General features: G+C 40.6%; 1 protein-coding gene across 1 annotated transcript in view; it reads left to right on the top strand.

Annotated features, from left to right (window-relative positions):
* disc1 (DISC1 scaffold protein) overlaps positions 1 to 15,893 on the top strand; it is a gene marked incomplete at its 5' end in the record, with an annotated part of 43,817 nt that extends 27,924 nt beyond the window's left edge. The window contains 4 exons of the mRNA XM_083897224.1: positions 5,348 to 5,594; positions 7,795 to 7,839; positions 12,620 to 12,772; positions 14,662 to 15,893. Of these exons, the coding sequence (XP_083753350.1) occupies positions 5,348 to 5,594; positions 7,795 to 7,839; positions 12,620 to 12,772; positions 14,662 to 14,874 (658 nt within the window). The 3' untranslated portion in view covers positions 14,875 to 15,893. The remainder of the gene's footprint in view (positions 1 to 5,347; positions 5,595 to 7,794; positions 7,840 to 12,619; positions 12,773 to 14,661) is intronic.
* Between the last annotated feature and the right edge of the window lie 8,163 nt (positions 15,894 to 24,056).

Here is a 24,056-nt window from a genome sequence, read left to right as displayed (position 1 = left end):
TTAAAATGCCCAAAAAAGACATGTCTGCTGCATCTAAGGAGAAGAACAAAGTGACTCACTGAATCACTTTGTAAAGTAGAGTCATATCACCTTTACTGGAATTTCCAAACACCTGGCTAAGAGAAATGTTAAGTGCTTGAGGCAGACAGAGACATTTTGCTCTTATGGCTGCTCTGAAAACCTCACTAGACATCTAGCCACCCACCTTACAAACAGTTCACATCATTCACCATCCATCACACCTCATCCAGTCGTCAACACCTTGTCGAATGTCGCCATATTATTAGCACCTCTCGTTCGCTGGTGCTGTTCGAGATGTCGCTGCACAATTAAAAACGTCACATTTTCCCCAAACCTAATGAATCCTACTTGCTTTTGAGTACAGGCAACGTGAGAGGCACAGACGTCAGGATACATGCAAAAATCATATGTGAATGTTGATAATCAGGGGTTGTTGGGGGGGGGGGGGGGGATGGTAACTCAGTGCTAGAGCAAGTTGTCTTTCAAACTGAAGGTTGTGTGTACGATTCAATTAGATTCTTCTGTGACTACTCTGTTAGTCAATGTGTCCCTGGGCAAGACAATTATTTCGCATTTCCACTGGCTCTACTCGGCGCCTATGTGGCTAAAGACGGTTACTACATTCAAATTCAAAATACCGAGGTCTTTTAGGTTTTTTCATTTTCTGACGTAACTGGCAACCCGTGGTTGCTCGGCAGCTGAGACTCTACTGACTGCAATGATTGGTAGACGGCGGTAGGTGGCGCCAAATGCCAAAACATGATTTCAAAACATAAACATGATTTGCAGTCTGCAAAATATTTTTAATGCAACTATTTTGGCTGTTCTGTTATTGTTGGTGAGTTCAGTTTGTTATATGAACATTATTCCTGATATATGTGTTTCCAATAGCGTAGTACCAGGTACTATTTTTAGTACCTGCTCTGGTCGAGGTTCCAAGCGTGCTGAGTCGGTACTATATCGCCAGACTGCCGGCTACTGGTTGGCCAGAGTGCCGTCACAGGAAGAGACGTCCTACACAAGGATCAAGCCAAACAGTGCCCAACTGTAGATCAGTTAAAATTAGTTAACAATCCTAAAAATGTGGATTCATCTAACAACTTACTTGAGCCAGGACTACTTGTGGAAATGCTCCATTAACCTCATGTTGCTCCTTGAGTGGTTATCAAACACTACATAAATATAGACAATTTACCACTGGTTGTGTGTTGTTAATGCAGAGTTCAGTGTGGTCATAGCTTTCGGATAAGAACTGCTGGTGGCGCATAGTTTTATGGGCCAGTAATGTCTCTCTACTCGGGTAACAGCAGGACCAGACCGTCCATCATTCAGCAGACACTTTATAATCCCTCCACCGTAGCTGTTTCTGTGCGTACGTAATGCGTTGAGAAAGAGCAGTCCTGTCAGTCAACAGTTCCACAGGGAGGGTGGGGCGGAGGGCGAGAGACAGTAGAAGGAGTGTGCCCACCTGCCTCTTCTCCATATTACCAGGCCATCAGTGGAACAGCTCGCCCACATCCTTCCACTGTCAGATGGCAGGGGCTGAGCGGCTGCCACCAATTAACCCGAGGGCGATGAGTTCATACCAAGGCTGGCTGCAGGAAGCCGCCATCACAGGGAAGCTTAGGCACAGACATTTAGTATCAATTGGCATTTTAAAGAAGGATTTGTGATCGCTCAGCTCTGAATCCACACGGAGAACGATTTATAGGTGTGTGTGCATGAATGTGTTAAATCTTGTTTATGCTCTGCAGATGCCACACAGAGGAGCTTATGATGCTCTCTATGCTCTGACCCACTAGGTGGCGTACAAAGAAACTAGTCTGGATAAACAAGACGTCAACCATATAATGTGTGCCGTTGCATATAGTGATTACTTTGGAAAAGATGCAGTGTCTAAACTCTTCTTTCAACAACTGTAGCCGTTTTTATTGACACATTTGAGTTTTGTCTCTTAAAAATAAGGGTTCCAAAAGGGTCATTCTACAAGGGCTGAGGTTCTACAAGGAACCATTTCTTTCTGAAAACCCCTTTCCAGAAGAAAGGGTTTTTCAAGTGTTGTTGGTAACACTAATGGTTCCAGTAAGAACCATTTTGATCCAGAGAACCCTTTAAAAACAATTTCCTGAATAAAGGATTCAAAAGGGTTCCTGGTGGAACCCTCCAAAATGGTTCCAGGTGGAACCTTTATAAAAAAGGTTCTACCTGGAGTCAAAAAGGGTTCTCCTGTGAGGAAAAGGTTAAGAACCTTATATGGTTCTACTTTTATGAGCACTTTTATTTCTAAGAGTGTAGCTAGATACATGAATAGTAAAAGTCAACAAGAAGGGTTGACCAAAATGCTTTATAGAGTTAAAGACATAGCAACATAAAAAGGTAAAACGGTAAAATATTAACATAATAAAGGCCAAAGAGAAGAGGTGGGTCTTTAAATGTGATTTAAAACATTCAATGGTGGGGGCAGATTTAATCACCATGGGTACTTTGTTCTTAGCTGTTCTTAGAGTTTTTAGTTGGAATTATAGCACAATATGTCATGCGTTGATACAGCTGACATGTAACTTCTTCCCTCAATTAGTCCACAAAAAGTCCTCTCCAAGACTCCAGAACCATGTGACTCTCTGATCTGCACTCGTCCAGGTTCTCCTTGGATGCATCGATTGCGCTTGCAGAAAAATTCAGTGCTGCAACAACTTTTGGAGCTATTGTACCCAACGTGCCACAGCGATGACACAAATTGTGGAGTGCGTGCAGCCTCTCTGGCCGTATTAAACCGAGCTTTAGTGAACACAACTGTGCCCGAATGTGTGTATTTGTGTGGCTCTCCACTTCAGAGGAGACAGACAACAATGACATGGCTCACTGGGTCCATCCCCTCGCTGGCAGAATTCAGAAGCAGCCACGATGAGTAGCAAATACGGGAGGGCAACAGGTCTGAGCTGAGTAATTTTTCTATTGTCTGTGTGGAAAATGAAGTTTACAGAGCGGCTGAGAGATGCGCGTTGGCAGGGCACAGAGGTTGGCAGTCTTTTCAGGCTGGAGATGGGCTAAAAAAGAAGTGACAATCAATTTTCACAAAGAGATGAAGGAGCAGAGTGGGAGATTAAGCAATATTGTCTGTTTGCATTTTACTTTTGAGTTTGTTTACATGTGAGGGAGACGGCAATTTTCTTAAATCAATCGTCACAGCAGGGATGCATACTCGAGGTGGAATTGCATGGCTTATAGAGGCTTATTTGTAAGAATATTTGTGCTTAGACAATGAGATTGATGTGTATTTATTGTTCTGAATCACTCAGTGAGAGAATTAGTGTTTGTGACAGAGAATCTCCTCCTGGCTTTGTGGAGGACACAAGGGCATTTCTTGCTGTAAGACGTTTGATGCACATAAAAACCCACATCTTTGCCCTTGCATCCTGTCGGCTTTAGTTTGTTTTCCTGCACAGGATGAGTTTATGGAAACATATTTCCTGCTAAGTATTCATCCTCTTCAACGTGAACCTTTCTGTGTGTGAAGCATTTGACACTTGACCCATATTAAATGTAGAATATTTAATAAGATCCCCAAAATGTCACTTGGGACCAATGGTTATTCGGGGACAATATAGAACGACCGAAAATAATGATATACTGATATAAATATGAATATTTTAAAGGTCAGTGTAAATGGAATCGCCAGAAAGACCAGCGAGTAGTCTTAGTTCAACAGTTCAACATAGTAATAGTTCAACATCAATACTGTTGTCACCATGGAGGACTGCACTGCATATTTTACCACAGTGTGAAATGCAAATTATAGCTTTCAGGGTGAGATGAATGACACTCATTCATTGTATTCAGTGAAGAAACAATAAAGCTTTCAGCTCATTTCAGTCAATTGGACTGACCATTACTGGTTTTCTAAATAATACACTTTAATTCTTGTGTTTTACGACCGGAGTTTCCATTTAAGATATCACTAAAGTCAGGGCCAGGGAGGGTAAATTCACTGAGTAGATAAATAACAACAACAAAAAAAGAGAAATCCTCTCATCCTTCCACTGAACTTATGCTCAGTGACCCCAGCAGCGATGAACACTGAAGCTCTTTGAAGGAAAGTCGACAGAGAGGACAATGACTCTCATTGCAGTTTGACCGTGGATCTTTGGATGGTGCATTTTTTTTTTGCCACGTCACAAGAGATGTATTTTAAGACATGGTTTTACTGCATGGGCACAGGAGTGAGGGCTGCCAACTAGTGGTCACAGATTGAAATACAGCACAAAACCTCTGTCAGAACAAAAGGGGAAAAAACATTGTCAAGGAATTATTTCATGTCAGTACAGACTCACACCATGAAATATCACAATATTCCACTGTAGTATTCATTGTTTTTACCTCAAAAATGTAAATTAATTCTCTAGCATCATAAAGTCAAAATATAGTGACAACCACACTAATGTTTACATTCACCCCCACAGTCAGTGTAGGGTCTCTTATGGCAAGCCGTTTTAACATTTAATAGCTAGACTGGATATGTATTACAGATCTCGTAATTCAATTCTTCCTATCCACAATAACATACTTCTTATCCATAATTATATTCTTCCTATCCACAATGGCATTCTTCCTATCCCCAATGATATTCTTCCTATCCACAATAAAAATTTTCCTATCTACAATGTCATTCTTCCTATCCACAATGATATTCTTCCTATCCACAATAACATTATTCCTGTCCAAAATGACATTCTTTCTATCCACAATAATATACTTCCTATCCACAATAACATACTTTCTATCCACAATAACATACTTCTTATCCACAATGACATTCTTCCTATCCACAATTATATTCTTCCTATCCATAATAACATGCTTCCTATCCAAAATGACATTCTGCCTATCCACAATGACATTCTTCCTATCCACAATTATATTCTTCCTATACACAATAACCATATATAACATAACATAATCCAGAATGTTCATTCTAGATATCCAGAATGTAATTGTGGATATCTGAAATGGCATGACATGAATGGCAAAAGTGACATCATTTGTCCAAGGATGAATGTCATTGTGGATATCTGAAATGTTATTTTTGACTAGGAAGAATTGAATTACAGATATCTGTAATACATACCAGTCTAGCTATTAAATATTAAAACTGCTTGTCATAGTCTCTCCAATCATCCCAACTCCAGTCTGCATGCAACACCAACACTCATTAACTCATTAACCATTCCATTTACCAGTTGTACCATTAAAATAAATGTGTCATGTCCTGTTTATTATACATATTATGGATATTCAATCACACCGGTCTCTTTCTTTCTCTCAGTAGCTGTAGCTGTTCGGGCCTGGAGTGGATCTGGGAGGCCGACCTGGAAGCGTGTCACCTGTTCCTGCGCGGGCTCCAGCTGCGGACTCCTAGCTGCGGCGGAGCGGAGGTGGAAGACCTCCCTCCTCCGCCGGTCGATCCTCCTGCCCAGCCTTGCACCAAAGAAGAAGAAGAAGACAGTGCCATGCTGACTGCTTTAGGAGGACGCTGGTGTCCGGAGGCCAACTTGCAGAACTCAGAGTTCACAAAGGTAACACAAACCACAGTATGTCTTGTTATAACATCGCAAACACAATGTGATGCATTATTCATCAGCATCGCAGAGTGGTGAAGCTATAACATTAACATTAAATATTGAGTTTTTTTCTGTAGTGGAATTCATCTTTGTTTTTCAAATTCACTGTTGTTTTCGTTCGCGACCCCGCGGTATGAAAAGTGACATCACGTCCACCCGCTTTGACAGTCCTTTACCACTTAACCAGAGAGGACATTGTCAGTGCGTACGTTCAGCTGTTATTGGATTATAAAAGTCTGTCGATTACAGTGAGATGAACAGCAGTCTATTAACACGTTCGCTCGAAGGCATCTCTAAATGAGGGAGATGTGGGCGTGAGGGAGGCAACCATTTGGAAACGTTTTGGCTTCCTTCAAGAGTTTCATTTTACAGAGTGCAGATTTAAGATGGTGTGTTTCTGCATGATTACATGCATTTGGGGGGGGGGGTGTGGGATTGTATGTGTGTGTGTGTGTGTGTGTGTGTGTTCTCTGTGTTGCTCAAAGTAAGTTGAGGTCCACTGCCTCAGGGCCGATTCCGACTCGTTCTCTCCTCTCCTCACACTTCCCTCCGCCCACATAGTCTGACACACTCGTCTGAGATAGGAACAAAGCCAACAGAGACAGCGATAGTAAAATATAATCAAAAAACATGCCAGATTATGTTTTTGTGAGGCTATATTTTTATTAATTTGTGTCACCGATTGTGATTTAACCCAGTATTTTTAGCACTTAGTTTTACGTATTTCAGTAGATCTTTACTGGACTGCAGCCCAGAGCAGATGTTTGTCGATTTATTTTTTTTCTGATGCTTGCATGTTTTCTAACAAGAGGCTGTCAATCTTATTGTCATATTTAATTTCCCCTTTTTTGTTTCAACCACTTTAACGTGTCACTTTTGCTCTGTGCATCCATAAATATCCTCCTTGAATTGATATATTCTGTCTCTGCCTAAACACGTCCTACAACCTGCATGGATCTGTTTCCTGCTTTCCCTTTGTTTCTCTCTGCTTCTTTCTCTGCTCCTAAAGTCCGGCCCCTCCTAACAACTAAAAAGGTGAGGCAGCCAGCCATATGTATTTGCCTTTTTCTTTGTCTATTGTCTGAATTTAGCAAACAAATATTTTTTGAATTTTTTAGTTTTCGATATTAGCAAAAAGACACATTTCAGACAAACCTGCTGAACCGAGAAATTTCTCTGGAAATACCTCAACATTACTAATAATTAACATTTCCAAAGTGCATGGAAAGAGGCACATACTGTATGTACTGTAAATGCTCATTGCAGAATTTTAATTTGAGCAAAACATTAATTTCACAAAGTAGTAATTGCACCTTGTTATCTATGAAATACAAAAGAGCATCAACTGTAAAAACTTTGAAAGATGTAAGTTTTCAACATAACATGTTTTTTTATATTTTATTTTGTATATCAGTTAAAAAATGGATGCTCATCAAGAATAAAAGTAATAGTCTATTCAGAATTCACAATATTGACTGTCCCTTTAATGTCACTAGTAACTATATTTCACTTAAATGTAGAAAAATATAAAAATCCTTTCATAATTCATGTATGATTTGGATATTTGGGTTAAAAAATGTGTCTGGACTCAACTGTTTTCATCAGACACTAAACCATAGGTGCCTACATCAACAAATCAGGTGATCATATCATTACAGTCTGAAAACTGTCTGATTTATTGATTTGAAGGACAAAGCAGTTTGTGAGACTGGTTAAAAATCTCACATCAGGTGCAGTTAAAGACTTGTAGAACACTGAATGCTGTTATATGTCACACATTTTTAATTAAAAACTAAATTCAAAATGTTGATGATGATTTTCATTCATTCATTCTTTACTCTGCCTTCTTATGTACTTACCCTAAAGCCACAAACAATGCAGTTTGTTTTCCTCCAGTAGGTGCAGTAATTAACTCCTTCCATAGTCAAGAATATATAATTATATAGTTTGAGCGCTAACAAAGAAACCTGCAGTGCCGATGAGCCAGTTAATCTGTTTTCTCCTTGTCATATTTGGTGATGAATAATTATAACCCCAGCTCTTTGTGATGATGCAGCACACACATAATCGTACACAGTACACAACATCATTTCTGCCTCAATTATTCATGAGAACGTAAGGCCTCAACATATGTTTTTTTCCCCTTTTGTTTCAGAAACTGGAGGAGTTTTTGTTCTGCATGGAGGACAGTCACCCAGAGGTGGGTAACGCCGACAGTGTTTGCTGGTGTTCAAGTGAATGTTTTCAGTGTAAGTGGAGCATTGACAGTGGGCCTACTGGGACACGGGAGAATCTATTAGTTGGCTTTAACTCACACATGACCTCTGTCACTTCTTTGGCTGTCTGATCAATAGTGGTCTAAATGAGAAGCCTGGGTTTTGTTGCAGACTGTCTGAGTTTATACAATGTTTTTTTTTTTTTTTTTTAGACCTGTATTTATTCATGCGAGTGTTTTGCTGAGTGAGGCTCTTCTCTTCACCACCTCCCTGTTTTAAATTCATACATTAACGCTGATCCACCTGAAGGGCGAGTGGTTCAAAGGCACCTCTGTGTTAAGATAGTGTACATACAAGTTTTCAAAACCAGAATAAACTGATGGATGCTCCGCCCTCATGTGGATCATTTCTTCTGCTCTTGACAGTCCGAAAAAAAGTCAGTCTGAAAAGTTTGATTTTAGTCAGACTAAGACACTATTTAGGTTTTCTTAATGTCACGTAAACACGTTAGTCTGACTAAAATCGAGCTAGTCTTAGTCGGACTAACACCTGGATAATGCGATTAGTCCGATTACTCCTGCATGTATTCGCTTAGTTGGACTGGGGTAAACCAGAAGTAGAAGTAGATGACGTATAAACTGCAGTACTGTTGCCGGAAATCATACGGCGGCGGTGGCGGAGTCTTTCTTCGGACAACACGACAACCACAAGAGCCATGGTCGGTCTAATTTGTATCACGTCCATCTTGCTGTTCACTGTTTCTTTTTCTGTCACGTAAAAGTCAACAAGAAACTGATTCACTAGCTTATAGAGAGATAGAGCGCCACCTATGGAGGCGGAGTCAGACATACACGGCCAATAAATTGATTTTCTCCTCCACAAATATACTCGGACTATGCAAGTTGCCTGTCTTAGTCGGACTATGGCCTTAGGTCGATTAAACTGTGCATGTAGACGTACTGAGTGCCCTTATATGTGATTAACAAACAAATAAGTTGTATAAATAAGTGCCGGTGCTGTAATTGAAGGGGAGATTAAAGTTAGAGTTGGAGCCAACAAAAGAGAGGAAAATTAAATTGATCACAACTGTTAATAAACTGTTGACAGCTGGTGCTCGCCACTAATTCAATGCCTTATTTTAAATTCAAAGCTTTGTGTGAAAGCTGTTCATTAAAGATCAGCAAATGTATCATTTTATTATTTCTTTGTGAACAAAAATCACTATTTTCAAAGAAAAAAAATCAAATTTTTTAAGTTGTACACACACACTGAACACATCTTGTCGTGTTGTTGTGGAGGAGTTGTGATTCTCTGCCTTGCAAAGTGCCTTAACCAGTGACCACCTTATACTTTCCTTAATGACCTAAAGTAAATGATCTCCTTGTAGCTGCTGCCCTGCTACCACAATGGAGATTGATTAGTGAGTGTGCATGCATTCACGCTTTATTTTCTCCTAATCTGGACTAATTGTTCTTTTACCCTCTCAAGGTCTGTGCACCACATTCTTCACTCTGACCTGCAGGACCTTACGACAATAGAGGGATTATTATCATGATCAGAATCAGCTTTTTGATTAGATTTGTTAATCAGGCACTTTTGTTCCTTTAGTTGTTGACAATAGATAATTGCCCTTTTTGCACTCTTTAATTAGAGCTACTATGTGTTCAAATCCTTTCGGTATTATTATATTAGTGACTTGTGGAATACTCTGTCACTTCCTGTCATAATTAAATGTTTCCTTGTACAGTATATGTACTGTAGTGTGGAGGTAACGTCTCATACTGTGCTTTTGCAATAAATTATCAACAGGACGTCAGCGATAATAGACACCATTAATCAAAGCTGCTTTATTTCCCGTTGTGTTTAAAATTAGTTTTATCTTCTTTATTGTTTATGAAACAATTAATTCCTGTGTTTCGGGACAATGTTGTTGCTTTGTATTTCCTGCACAGTGCAGTGTCGGGGGCCGAACAACACCCGTGTGAACGTAGACAATTACCTGCTGCCTTTCACTCATTATCGCTTAAATAACCGTGCTTGCATGAGTCAGAATAATGAGGTTCATGTCATTTTCTCAACTTCTAAGTTTAATTTCACCAGCACAGATTCAACACAACAGCGCCTGTATACCTGGGATTGTACTGAGCAAATTGTTGAAATCAAATTTTCGACGTTTTCAGTTTTTTTCAAAGAGAAAGTCATTTGTATCGTTTCGATCATCACTCTCAGCAAAAATAATAGCTTTTTTCTACAGCTTTTTTTTTTTACAGTATGTTGTGAAACAAAACTGTCAGGACTCTTTTCAAGCGAGCCTCATTCTTCACAGTGAGCTTTTGTTTTCTATCTCGTGTCTGTATTGACTTAACAAAAGCTGACGGGAGGCTTTAACGTATGGAATCAATCAGCCAAACAAACACAGAGCTCTTATCTACAGAGGACGCTCCTAACCTTGACAAACAAGCAGCCCAGTCAATCCATACATTGACTCTCTTTCTTCTTGGGTGTGAGCAGGACGTGTTCCCATCACACGAGTTGACACCTGAGGACAGACTAGCATCACTTTCTTGTTCGCGTACAGTAATAACAGATAAAAACACAAGCTTTCCTTTAAATCTTGCATGCCGCGTGGTCTCGTGCGCCTTTTATCCTTACTTGCATTCGGGAAGACCCGCACTTATCACGCTCGCTGTTTTGTTGTACATTTATTCTGGTCGGTTACATCATCTGGAGAAGTGGAGCTATTCCAGGACAGAGCACAGACACATCCCGGTGATTGTTCTGACACCTCTGAGCTGCAGGGAGTTCATATACCTTACCTGCAGCTATGAGTCAGATTAGACTTTCTACGTGTTGTTTGACAAGAGCACTGTGTGTGTGTGTGTGTGTGTGTGTGTGTGTGCCCGAGTGTGTGTCTATTTGCTTGGTATCTGTGCACACTGGTGTGTGTGTGTGTGTGTGTGTGTCCTCTTTGCTTGATAAGTGTGAGGAAACTGGGACACAGTGTCTGCAAAGGGGCCAGTTCTAATTATGGCCATGCAGTGCTCTGCTGCTCTCTGCTCCTGCACCAGCCTCCAATAACGCACTCAGGCCTGCAGCTTCCTCAGGTGATCTGCAGGTGCGCCGCTAAATGATGTCTGATATACATCATGTGTACATTTAAGACCGTGCTGCTTCACCCAATGATGCATTTTGTACATTCAGCTGTTCTGCACTTGAAACTGATGAAATGAGCTGAACTTTCCGGCGTAAACTCTTCAAGTTGAGCTCCCACTCACAGTTCTGTTTGTAATTAATGTTAAAAAGGCTAAAAATAGACAAAACAACAACTCAAGACTTGCCTGCACATGATTCCTTTAATTAAAGAAGGCCTTTTCACTGTGACTTTAATCAAGAATATATTGAATTGTGCATTAATATTAAGGCTTTGCCAGCCAACATTTCATCTTAATCTTACAGTACGTAAGTTTTTCACACTGTATGAGCTATATTTAACATTATCTGTGTTTCTGTCCACTGCTGTAAAGTGAATATTGGAGTAAAGGTTTGTCACCACAGAAGGATAACAAGGCACACCGTGATGTTGTCAATGAAGTGCACCAATAGCTGTTGTAGCTTCAATTCATGACATCAAGTGAAGACATGTGGTTTCCTCATCAGTCCACACGTTCCTCCTCCTCCTCTTCCAATATTTTTTTTTGTACAGTGAAATGCGGATGTGGGAGGGATGTTTCAGTCTTAATGTCCTTGTTTATTCACTGAACGTGTTCCGTTGTATCGATACTTTTCCACCTCCCTCAACCGTAAAACCTTAAATGCGATATTGGAAGTCTTTTGTCTTTTTTAGGGGGGTATTTGTGTGTTTCCGTATGCAAATGTGCAAATCAAAAGTTTGCACATACACAGGCTGATGGAAATTATAGATCTCGGGTACAAAATGAAGTTTGATGTCTGTCAACTACAGTTAATGATGATGACACTTAATTACACATTTTACAAATCAGTTTATAAGAATAAATTGTCATCAGCCTATGTCCTCAGTCTGCAGCGCAACACTGCCGAACCATGAAGCCAAACAAAAAAAAATCACTGCATATTAGTGATATTTATCTATACTCTTAGAAATAAAAGTGCTAAGTAGAACCATATAAGGTTCTTCGGCTTGTCCTCATAGGAGAACCCTTTTTATAAAGGTTCCACCGAGAACCCTTTTAAAACCCTTTATTCAGGAAAGGGTTTTTCAAGCAAATGGTTCCAGGTAGAACCTCAGCCCTTGTAGAAGGACCCTGTTGGAAGCCTTATTTCTAAGAGTGTATCCATCTATTTTCTACCGTGGTATCCTCCACATGAGCTGTGCCAATCTCAGCTGACATAGGGTGATAGGCGGGGTACCCTGGACAGTTCACCAGTCCATCGCATGGCCACATAGAGACAAACAGCCATTCACTCACACTAAATTAACACTAAACTCACACCTACGGTCAAGTTAGAGCGTCCAATTGACCTAATAGTGATATTTAAGTGTATAGAAAAATGGTTGCATCAGCCGTCACTTTGGTAGCAGGACAGTGAATCCAGCCATCTTTGATCCTCTCACAACAGCCACTATTATATGGCCCAAACCATTTTGTTTTTGTCATATTTTGTCTCGTTTCAGGAAAAAAACCCTTTGTGTTTATTCGTCCCCAAATAGCACCTTTATATGAAGTACTTCCTACTCCCTTTGTTGTACCTATCATTTCATGCCTTGTTTCCTCTCACTGCCAGGTTGGGTGTGGCGAGGCTGAGGCTGCAGACCTGACGGAGCGCTGCGAGCTCATCAGTGACAGGCTAATGACCTTGGAAGATGAATTGCAGATGGCCATACTAAACCAGGACCGGGCCCTCACCCATATCCTTTCACTGTCCCTGAATCCCCATGTATTATAGGAACTCTATCTGTGTGATTCTGTCTCTGCTCATCCATCTTAACGTCCTAGTTTCCTCCAGGCCTTCGCATCCACAACCGCCTTTGGGCCCATCTTAGTTTTTCAGTGACTTTTCCTTTTGAGGGAAAACAAGAACAAACTAAAACACCTGTCTTATCAGATATTATGAGTCCACTCAGGCAGAACGCTGGAAACAAACTGGGGGTTTCAGGATTTGTCTCGACAGGCTGGATGCGCCTTCTGGAAAATGAAATGGTTAAAGTCCAAGCAAGGTTATTAGAGGGCTGTTGATGTGGGTTGGCAGTGCACACGAGTTGAGATTAAACATGGCAGACAGAATCTGTGCAGCGGCAGATGAAGGAATGTCAGCGTAATGACTTCGCTCCCATCCTATCTTAATGTCCATCCGCCTTCTGACCCCTCCCTTCCTCTCCTCGCCGCTCCTCCTCCGTTCTGTCTGCTTCTCTTCCACTCCACTGGTACCGGCTTGGAGGAAATTACAATATACATAATAATGACTCAGATTAAACTGTCGAAGCTGATTACAGGTCACAATACATCATTTTCTGTGCTAATTAGAAAGCTGATTGGAAATGGATTAGTGTGTTTTTCTCGCTCCACGTTTCCCCTCTACACTTTGGGGGTTTATTAAGACGGATGAAAAGGCAATAATTCAACACGGGGATGCAGGAGATTTCCCACCTAACCTGGTGGTTTATTTATTTATTTTTATCTTGCGCTTCATTTGTTTTCTTTTAAACACAAAAGCCCAGTATGACTGAGAAATGATGACAAGGTGTATTTAAGAGTACGCTCCCTAAAAGCAGTGTCTTATCCAATACTTCACTCTCTGCTGAATCGTGGTCTCGCTGATTTCACATCCGATTAGAGATTCACATCCCCTGCTGTGCTTTCAGGGGTCACTGCAGCCTCTTTCGCTGCTGCATGATATCAAGGCAGCCCCGGCAGTTGGAGATGGACACAGATTGGTCCGCCTCTCTCCGTCTCTCTGCTTCCATGTCCCCACACGTCAATCATCCCGACTTTTTGAAGTCGAGGCAATCTCTTTATGCAAAAGCGCCGCGGACACTCGAGTGAACTGAAGACGGGGGAACAATTTTGGTTATTGTGTCGCAGAAAATGAACAGAAACAGAACTTTAGGATGATGCTGCTGTTGCCATAGTGACAGGGAGATCAAACCTCTCATCTCGAAGGGTCTTAATTGAATCCCTGCTCTCAACACAGGAGGCAAATAGACAAAAACAGACAAAAGAAGATGGGATAGGGAAACTGTCTGTGGTTAGTTTTAACGGTTTTTCGACTTATTTCTCATCCTCGTCTTCCCATTTGGATCATGTTGCCTTCAAAGTCTTGTAGAACCCACTGCATTATTCACAAAAAAACTCCTTAATGGCTGATTAAATAATGCATGAGGTCAATCTGTGTCCATTTAGACAGAAAAATGAGCCGTCAGGCCCCATCTGCCATCAAAGCTATCCCTTTGATTTGCCACTTTAGTCGGACACTCCCACGTTTAATTTGAGTCTCTAAGCAGGTTAAACAATCCCCTCCCACCGATGACAGCCTCCATCCCATTTCATTGATGGCTGATCAATTATTTAAGTGGGCAGTCTGTTTGCTTGGGTCCCCTACCTGTCACCAAGCCTCACACATGAATAGTGAATTAGATGTGGTCCCCAGTAATCTGTTTGGTGGCCAAATCAGAGACTGGTGACTTCATCAGGTTACGGCTGCGCTCCGTTATTACCACGAACCACCGTGGGCCACAGGTGTCATGTTATTCCTCTGATATTGTCTGTTGTGTGTGTGTGTGTGTCGTGAATGTGTGACTGAAGTCTTCCCTAACTCAGGCCGCACAGTCTCTCGAGAAAGAAGTTCAGGAAGTCAAATCCACTTTGCAAACCATGCTCGCACATCTCAAAGAGGAGGAAGAGGAAGTGAATGAGTTAATAGAAGATGATGACCTCATGAGAAATGGGACTGATGAGGAGGAAGAGGAAGAAGATGAAGACGATGATGAAGAAGAAGAAGAAGACGAGGACCAGTACTTCAGCGACAGCTGGGACATTTGAAGTCGATGCCTGTGGTGTTTTATGACCACTCACTCACACACACTGGCTCTTTGAGACTGTGACCCTGGCTCTGCAGTAGAAGTGACCCCATATCCATTTACTGCAGTTCCTCACTCAAAGCGCTTTACGAGCAGCCTCTGTGGTACTGCTGAAAGTTTCCAGTACAAAGCTTTACGGAGTCTGTGTAGCATTTTATTAACGAATGGAGGAAAAACATGAAGGACTTTGATATAAACACAACATATAAGGCACTTTACTTAAGGCAGATTTTTAGAAGTTTCTTGAATCTTACCAGCAGCAATTTAAAGCAATTCGTTTTTTACCCTAAAAACATTAACTCTTGTTCTTTGTTTGCAAACTGGTTCAGTTCTTAGCAGCCATAAAACGTTTGCTAAACATCTGACAAGCCCTATCGATGACATAAGCACCGTTTGCTAAATAACCAATCCTACCAGACCAAGGCATTCTGTTATATTAGAATGCACTGAACTTACTGATTTTTATTTATTACTGTAAGATTGAGTTATAAGGCTTGGAATTGAGTGGCATTAACAAATGAATTACTTTTTTTTTTTCTTTTCTTTTTTTTAAACAGCAAGACATAAAAACAAACTGAGCCTGCTCTCACTGCCACTATCTCTTTGACCAATTGGACAATCCGAACCTTTTTACTGCAAACTGTCTTGCACATAAATTATACAATTAATGCTCAGTTTTAACCTGTTTTCCACTTATTGTGTCTTTAATTACATGGTATTTTGTCATTTAAATAACTGTGGTGCTACAGGACGTGAGCTAACTTGAACACTTTATTTCTGTGCGTCGGAAAAATGTCACTTTCCTGTGTTTAAACAGCGCGTTATTGGATAAATGCTGTGTGCTTATACACGTGTGTCCCGTTAAGTGTCGCATGCATATAGAAAAAGAAACTGAAGGATGAAATATAAGTAGGCACATACGTATTTTGCAACTGCTGTGTGTTTTTGTAAAATTATTATTATTTTATTTTTTTTTTTAAATCTGACACTTATTATGTTGTTTTGTTCTTATTTTATGTCAACTCAAAAAAAATAAACTTGTTCATTCCACTGCGTGTCACTTGAATATTTGCCAGAAACATTTTGTGTTTTGGTCATTACATCTTTTCTTCTTTTATAGCGTCTCACTAATTATAGTCAACCTAATGTTGTGTCCTGCTGTTTTCTTCTTGGATTGAGTTACCACCCCATACCGTGATTTCCCCTCATATAAAATGTGTGGGCTCGCTGCCAGGCAAGTGAAGGCAGTGGTGACATGTAGGAGATATCAATAAGGTAATAAAAGGTTCTCTAGTGAGGTCTTAAGGGGATACATGGACCTCTATTGTTATCTCACCTCGGCAGCGGCTGTGCGGCTAATTGGGAGGCAGCGTCACCGAGGACATGTTGGGGGGAGGAAATGGATGGTGTTGCTTTGTCTCTATCAGATTCTGCCCTGTGCTTTTTGGAGAGTTGGCTATTGAAGGATCCACAGAGGCGTGTCAGCAGTCTCACGCTGCCAGGCGTAAACACAGCTGAGTGCTCAGGGTTTTTTTTTTTTCTTTTTCACAGCAGCACAATACGATTCTCCTCACATTACTGCCAGGTTGGAAACCACTTGCCAGGCCATACATCTCCAGATCAATCAGCCTTAGGCGTTTTTACAAACAGAGCCCAAGCTTTTCTGCCAAACACTCCTACCTCATAAGTGAATCTATGGCTGCTTCACACTGTGCCCCACGTGGTAGCTCTGCTCATAAAATGGCCATGGAGAAAAAGGTTCTGCAGCAGGCAGATATAATACTCAAGTAGGGTGTTACTTCCAGACTGAGGGCAAAACTGGGCACAACAAAGAGATTGGTGGTTTAAGGGACATCCGCTGCATAAATGACTTGTTTAACGCTACATTGTTGTGTAGTTACAACATATATTTTTGAGGATCAGGTGAGATGACCAGTGATGGAATCTCTGGAGTCAGTGATGAGTTAAGTTGAATTTTTTTTATTAAAGACAGCTGAGATCGGGGGAGCCTTTCTGCATGGAGTTTGCATGTTCTCCCCGTGTGTGCGTGCGTTTTCTCCGGGTTCTCCGGCTTCCTCCAAAAGTCCAAAAACATGCGATATGGGGATGAGGTGAATTGGTCACTCTAAATTGACCGTAGGTGTGAGAGTGTGAGTGAATGGTTGATTGTCTCTATGTGTGGCCCTGCGATGGACTGGCGAACTGTCCAGGGTGTACCCCGCCTATCGCCCTATGTCAGCTGAGATAGGCCCAGCACCCCCCGAGACCCTCCAGTGGAGGATAAAGCGGTAGATAATGGATGGATGGAGATCCGAGGAGAACTGAGACAATGTCTAACATCTGAAGAGTGAGGCGTCATCGCAGATTCTTGCAAGCAGTGTGTGCCAGGTCTAATACATTGGTAAACCTTAAGATAGTGTATCCAGTCCAGATGCCTGGAGCATTAATATCTTGTGAGGGAACCGTGAAAGTACTAATCCAATCCAATCCACTGTATTAAAATAGCACATATAAAAACACAAGGTTGCCAAAGTGGTGCAGATAGAAATAGATAAACAGAAGACTAAAATACAGTAAAACACTAAAATTCACCAAATCACAGCCATAGTAGACCACACAATTCTCATGCTGGGTTAGAAGCCAAAAAGCCAAGGAGTAAAAGTGAGTTTTAAGATGAGATTTAAGTTTCCAGTGTGGGTGGGTAGCTCATTCCAGGACTTAAAAACTTAAAGGCCTCATAGTATACCCTATTTCTCCAAGTTAAACTTGTTCCCTGGTGTCCTAATGAACATGTCTGTGACACGCTTTGGTCAAAATACCATGAGGATGAAGCTCCGCGTGACAACAATTCCAGGAATTTAACGCATTGTGACGTCCCAATGAGCGCGCAAGTCAACATCGCGTGGTTTATATCCTGTACTTAGACTGAGGAGGACCACAAAAACATGAATGAGTCATCTTTTTTCGCACTTTGCCGACTGATAGGACCTCCAGAGTCCCAAATATAAGGATTTAAATGATGAAAATGTTGATTTTGCATAACATGTCCCCTTTAAATTAATTCTAAAATCAACAGGAAGCCTCTAAACTTTAATGAATTTATCATATTATATTTATTAATATAAATGTTGCCATTGAGGTGAGATACGTTGACAAACTGATTCATTGTTTTGTGCCGGACCTCGTCTGATTTAGCCGTCACAGTAATGTCCATAAGACAGACTGAAAATAAGTGGCTGAAAACCGATTGCACATCTGATTACTTGTAATCAGTATCAGTGTCTCAGTGTCACTTCAACCACAGTCACAAACACCACTGAATGCCTTTAACACCCTCAGAGATGTCTGCATCCTTATCCTCCTCTTCATCTGACACCTGATGTTGTTACGTGTGAACGACTGCCTGTCAGTGCTGGTCACTGAGCCAAGTCAACTCACCTTGTACTTTTACTCCAGAGATGTACTCTAAAGTTCACTCTGCACTTAACAGCACTGTAACTGTTGAATAATTCCAGTGGAATTAATAATATCAATTTTAAATAATTGCTTTGCAAGCCTGTCCAACTCAAAAAAGCTGCATCTTTCTATTCAAAGCGGTGAAACATAGCAAAAATAAAAGAACTGCCGATGTTGAAAATCACACTTAATTATAAACAAAACACCAGTGGGAGCTGCCGGCTCCTCGGGAGCAGACCTATTTTCCATCACTTATGGCTGTATGAGAAATGACATGATTGAAGGAAATGCACTGTCTGTTTTCATTTTCCTTCTTCAGAAATGACATGATAGACGAAAGGCACGGGAGTTAGAAACCAGTCGTGTGTGCTTGGCAGCGTGCGACCGCACAGAGAGAGAGAGACCTTCTCCAGGAACCAAGCCAAATACTTTACTCTTTATTTAAAGGTGCCATATGTAAGAATGTGGCACAAAAACGGTTACTACATTCAAATTCAAAATACAGAGGTCTTTTAGGTTTCGTTTTCTGACGTAACTGGCAACCCGTGGTCACTCAGCAGCTGAGACTCTACTGACTGCAATGATTGGTAGACGGCGGTAGGTGGCGCCACATGCCAAAACATAAACATGATTTGCAGTCTGCAAAATATTTTTTTTAATGCAAATATTTTGGCTGTACTGAAATCAGTTTGTTATATGAACATTATTCCTGAGTCTCTGTGACATATTGGGAGGATTTTATGTTCAGTTGCTTTAGATGTATTACATAATGCACCTTTAATCATATAGACTGAACGTGGACAAATGCACAGCCTGCACACGATCTGTAACGTGCAGCGAGAGCCTGAGAATAAAAACTGCAGAAGATCACATCTCCTATTTTAAGATCTGTGATTATTCAAGCATGTGGTGGTAAATATGTTTTGTTAGTACTGTGGTCAACTGGGACTGGACTGCAATACTGAGCGGGAAGACACAGAAGAAGGGGATATTTTTTTTTTGTAGCAAAACTGTGACAATAAACATTTACAGCTTTTTCATACATCATAAACATGATTCACCCGATCACACATGTTTCATATCCCGTTTTCCCTACAGTGCTTTCCTTTCCACACAACTCTCACATGCAACAAGTGATGTGTTTCACTTCAAAATGAACCACAGAAGTCCTGCACAAACAAAGCATAAACAAAGACGAAAAACTTCAAACATCAAGCAAAGTACAATTAAGTGGGTCTGTCATAAATGAAAGCACATTATTAAATGTTTTCTTGATATCTTCAATAAACAAATTTCACCAACCTGATTACAGTTGAGATCCCATTGTGATATCTCATAGTATTTACAGCTCATTTTTGAAAAAAACATCATAATAATGTAATGTAATGCAGTCCCACAACACAACAAATATAAATGTCACAATCAATGTATTTTGGAAACATTATTCTTAATTTTGTGGAGCCCCCGAAGTGACATGAGAATTTTTTTTAAAATCTCTAGTTTCCCAAAAAATATGAGAAAAAAAAAAAAGTTTTTTCATAATTTTTTGGAAACTTGAGATCTCAACTTTTCAAAAAATGTGAAAAAAATGTATTTTTTCCAGTGTCACACACTGTGGATTTAATCCCAGTTGGAATTACAAGTGCTCATGTCAGGCACAAAGCTGGAGTTTGCCTCTCTGTCTGAAAACCGTCCAAGAAATAAAACCAAAGTCAAGAGCAACTCCATACTCATGAAATCTGTGCTGAAATAAAAATCACTGTTGAATCTTAAGCAACAGTTGTGACAGTGTTTTTGCTCGAGTTCATTTGGCGCAAAGAGCAGTTGAAACTGCTCCCTCGTGTGTAATAATGGGAGTAGCCTTTTTTTCTTTCTTTTTTTCTTTACAACCAAAGACAAAAACACAGTGTGAAGAGCAGTGGACGCACAAACCTGATTATTGCTTTAATGTCCAGGCTGTAAAAGCACATTGTTGGCAAATTCCTCCAGGAGGCGCTCCTTTATTTAGACGTACAAAGGAGAGGCCCGGTCACCGGTTCACCTTGTAACATCCCCAGGGGACATGGCTGTCACTTGCTGAAAGCTGAAATATCATGGCATCGCTGCCATCCTTCCCACTTAGCCTCAAAAAGAGACAGGTACCACACCAGGGGAGGGCAGGATCGATAGATGTGATGGATGGAGCTGGCTGCCTTTAGCAGATCTGCTGGGGGACAAAGGGGAGGTGAGAGGAGTAATGAGAGCTCCTGGGAGTGATGGGGAGGTTTTTGCCATGGGAGGCTGGACACATGGTGCTGTTTCCTTTTGCCTGAGTTGCCAGTTTGGCCTAATGAGTTCCTGTCCTGGAGAGGAAGATGCCAATGTGAGATATTGCTGTTCAGCACTGGTCTGTAAGGCTGAGTATACACAGTTTTGATATTGATAACTGGGCTTTGATTTTTCCTAAACAATACTTTCTCTCAATACTAGTTTCATGAAATACATTTGAATAGAAATTCCATGACACTTAATTGTACAATTCTTCTTCCGAGTAACTTCCTGCTGTCATATTTATTCCATGCACTGTCAGGTGTTTAATTCAATGTGTGTCACTTTATTAGATCTTCTTGACACATGTTCATTCATTAAAGAAGCACCAGCCTCTCAAAACACAAAATAGACGACGCAAACACACATATTTTTCCACTTGGGAACGAATTCTTCCCGTTTCCTCCTGAAGCCAACCTGGAAATAGGAATATCTTTATTTGCCACTAGGGGGCAAATCTGTTGTTTGCAGAAAAGAGCTCAGGCGGCTCGACTACTCTTTTTTTGTTTTGCTTTTCCATTAGCGATAGTACCTGGTCGTCACTGGAAGAGTCATGAGCGCAACGTCCAACACAAGAATCAAACAAAACGATGCCGATGATGTAGATCACGATTCAATTGAAAATACTTAAACATCCTGAAAAGATACTTCAATCTCCAACATTTAGCAAGGACATTATCTAAAATCTCAATATTTAACAGAGAAGTCTGGTGTATTTGGCGACAGCGCTGCCAAAAGCCAGCGATCGTGAGCAGAATCACAACCCGTTCAGCTGTATTTCAGTTCAGTGACTGTGTCAGACGGAGTCTGTGCTCCGGTCATGCAGGGAGTACTGAAGTAATCTTTTTAATTAACTGATTTTAATGATTCAGTTACACTGAAAACAACTGCTTTGCTCGTCACTGGTTCATCGCATCGCGTACGAAAGCAAGTCGCTGCAGTTTCACAGGGACATGTGCTGTGACGACCCCGCCCATGTTGAGGATACTGGTATCTTATTGGATATTGAGCCTATACTTCTCATTTGATTTAGAACATTAGTAGACACTTTCCTTTAGTTTCAGATCTTCTTCAATACAGCATCATATCTATTCTGTAAATGATGTTACTATTTACAGGGAAACACATAACCCAGTGCACAGTTACTGACATCTACTATCATCTAGCAGGCGTGTGTTTTCAGGTGACATTGGAAATGTAGGGTTTCAAAAACCTGGTTAATTTTGCAAACAGAATGCTATTATATGCTACTTCCCTTTTAATATTAAGTATGTGTATAAGCCTTGTTTGCACAGTTTGCAGCGAATAACACTGAGGCAAAGGCAAGGACAAGCTGATGCACTTGAAAGTGCATTTATGAGCCAAAGAGCAACATATCAATTACAACTTGGTGGAGAACAGAACTGCACAGAGATACAGAAGGGGATCCTCCTTTTAGCAATGGTTAGTGTGATGGTTGAGTCCACTTTCTAGACCAGAAAGTGGACTCAAAAGCAGGGCAGTCAGATGATGGTTGCAGAGAGCAACTGTTGTTTACTAGTACAAAAACAAACAAACAAAAAGGCAGGCAGGATAAGCAAAGGTATAAAAAGGCCAAAGGCAGAATCAAAGAAAAACAACAAGCAATACACTGGAGACTAAAATGGAAACAACTGCTCGAAGGCTGCCTGTGAATGAAGGAACAGACTGCCAGAGAATGACTGATGAGGGAAGACTAAATACTGCAGGTGTGGCTGATTGAACATAGGTGGAAATAATGAGGGAGGTGCATGTAATCAGGGAGTGGAAGAAGAGGAAGTAGACTGACCTGCAGCAGGAGAATGATGTTTAAAAAAAAGAAAGAAAATGACACATAATAGAATAGAGTAGCACTTTATCAATTATTTGTGTTATAGCAGCAGAAAAACAAGTGATGGATTAAATGAATAAAACATTTTTTTGGTGGTTTTCAAGTAATCCAAACACCAATCTGCATGTGTTTGGACACAGGAGGAAGATGGAGAGTGCAGATAAAGTCATGCATGAGGAGGACATAAAACAGAAAGGAGGTCAAACCAGAAAATGAATCAGGGAATCAGCTACTCTCTGTAAGACAACCGTGTTCACCACCACACGCCGTTAACCACTGAAAATGCATTGGATGTTCCACAATGAACGATGAACTCTGGTCTGTATAAACACATCTTACCACATATTAATGTTTCAGCCTTTAATGGTAGTGAGAGTATTCTGTCAGAGCCCTCGGATATTTCTCCTTCTGACCTCCGTGACCTGCTTTGAATGTGATCAATATAAGGGCTTTTTACATCGTGGGTTACTGCGTTTGCACTTTGGTTGACATCTGACTCGGTTTACATGTTGTCTCTGTCGAGTCCATGCTGAAAGAGGTCACTGTGTAGACCTCTGGAATCTGATACTGAAGCATTAACATGTTAATAGATAGTTGATAGTAACAATATATGCCTCTGTGTGTGTGTGAGAATGAAAATTTGCTTTGACTGCTACCAACTAGTTTGTCTCCAGTCTTGTCTAAAGAACCTTAAAGGGATACTTAAGTAAAAGTATCTGACCAGAAAATGAAAGTCACTTTTTTATAATATTACTGAAGTAAAAGTCTTAAAGTACATGATATCAAAAGTCATTTTCTGATATAAAATGTACTTAAGTTTTAGAGGTAGCTCAGCGCTAAGGCGAGTTGTCGTTCAACTGGAAGGTTGTGGGTTCAATTCCTGGCCCTGATAGACGATATTAGACCAGAGGTGGAAAGTAACGAAATACATTTACTCAAGTTACTGTATTGAATACTTTTTTTTGTGTATTTTGTATTTTTGTAAGTACAATTTAAAATCAGGATTTTGTATTTTACTTGAGTACGTATTGACTCAAGTATTGTACTGAGTTACTTTATAAATCCTATCCGTTACTGAGTAAAAATAAAAATTCAGCACAATGAAGACCTACAGGGGGAAAATATACACCAGAACCAGACGAATGATGATGTGATTATCACCAGCACTGGCGCGTGAACAAAGAGGGCGTTCGCCAAAAGTGACGTAATATCCTGTGTCGCGCCGGACGCGTGAGCTCCAAAATAGTTTTGGATTTCTGACCCCTTGTCATAGTTCTACTACCCTCACACCCCACGCAAAGTAACTCAGTAACTTTTACTTAAAGTACATTTCAAATGAACTACTTTTTACTTCTACTTAAGTACAATATTTCATCAAAGTATTGGTACTTTTACTTGAGTACAAGATTTTAGTACTTTTTTCCACCTCTAGAAAAGCTCTATATAAATACAGAGCATTACCAGCTCTTCTTCTTCTGATTTTATTTGGTAGAAATGAGTAACAAAGAAAGTTTGAGGAAAAGTAGTGGAGC

Source organism: Microchirus variegatus (genome assembly GCF_963457635.1).
Source record: "Microchirus variegatus genome assembly, chromosome: 11".
NCBI lineage: Eukaryota > Metazoa > Chordata > Actinopteri > Pleuronectiformes > Soleidae > Microchirus > Microchirus variegatus.
Note: the sequence above shows the minus strand (reverse complement) of the source record. Positions and strands in the feature narration are given on the sequence as shown.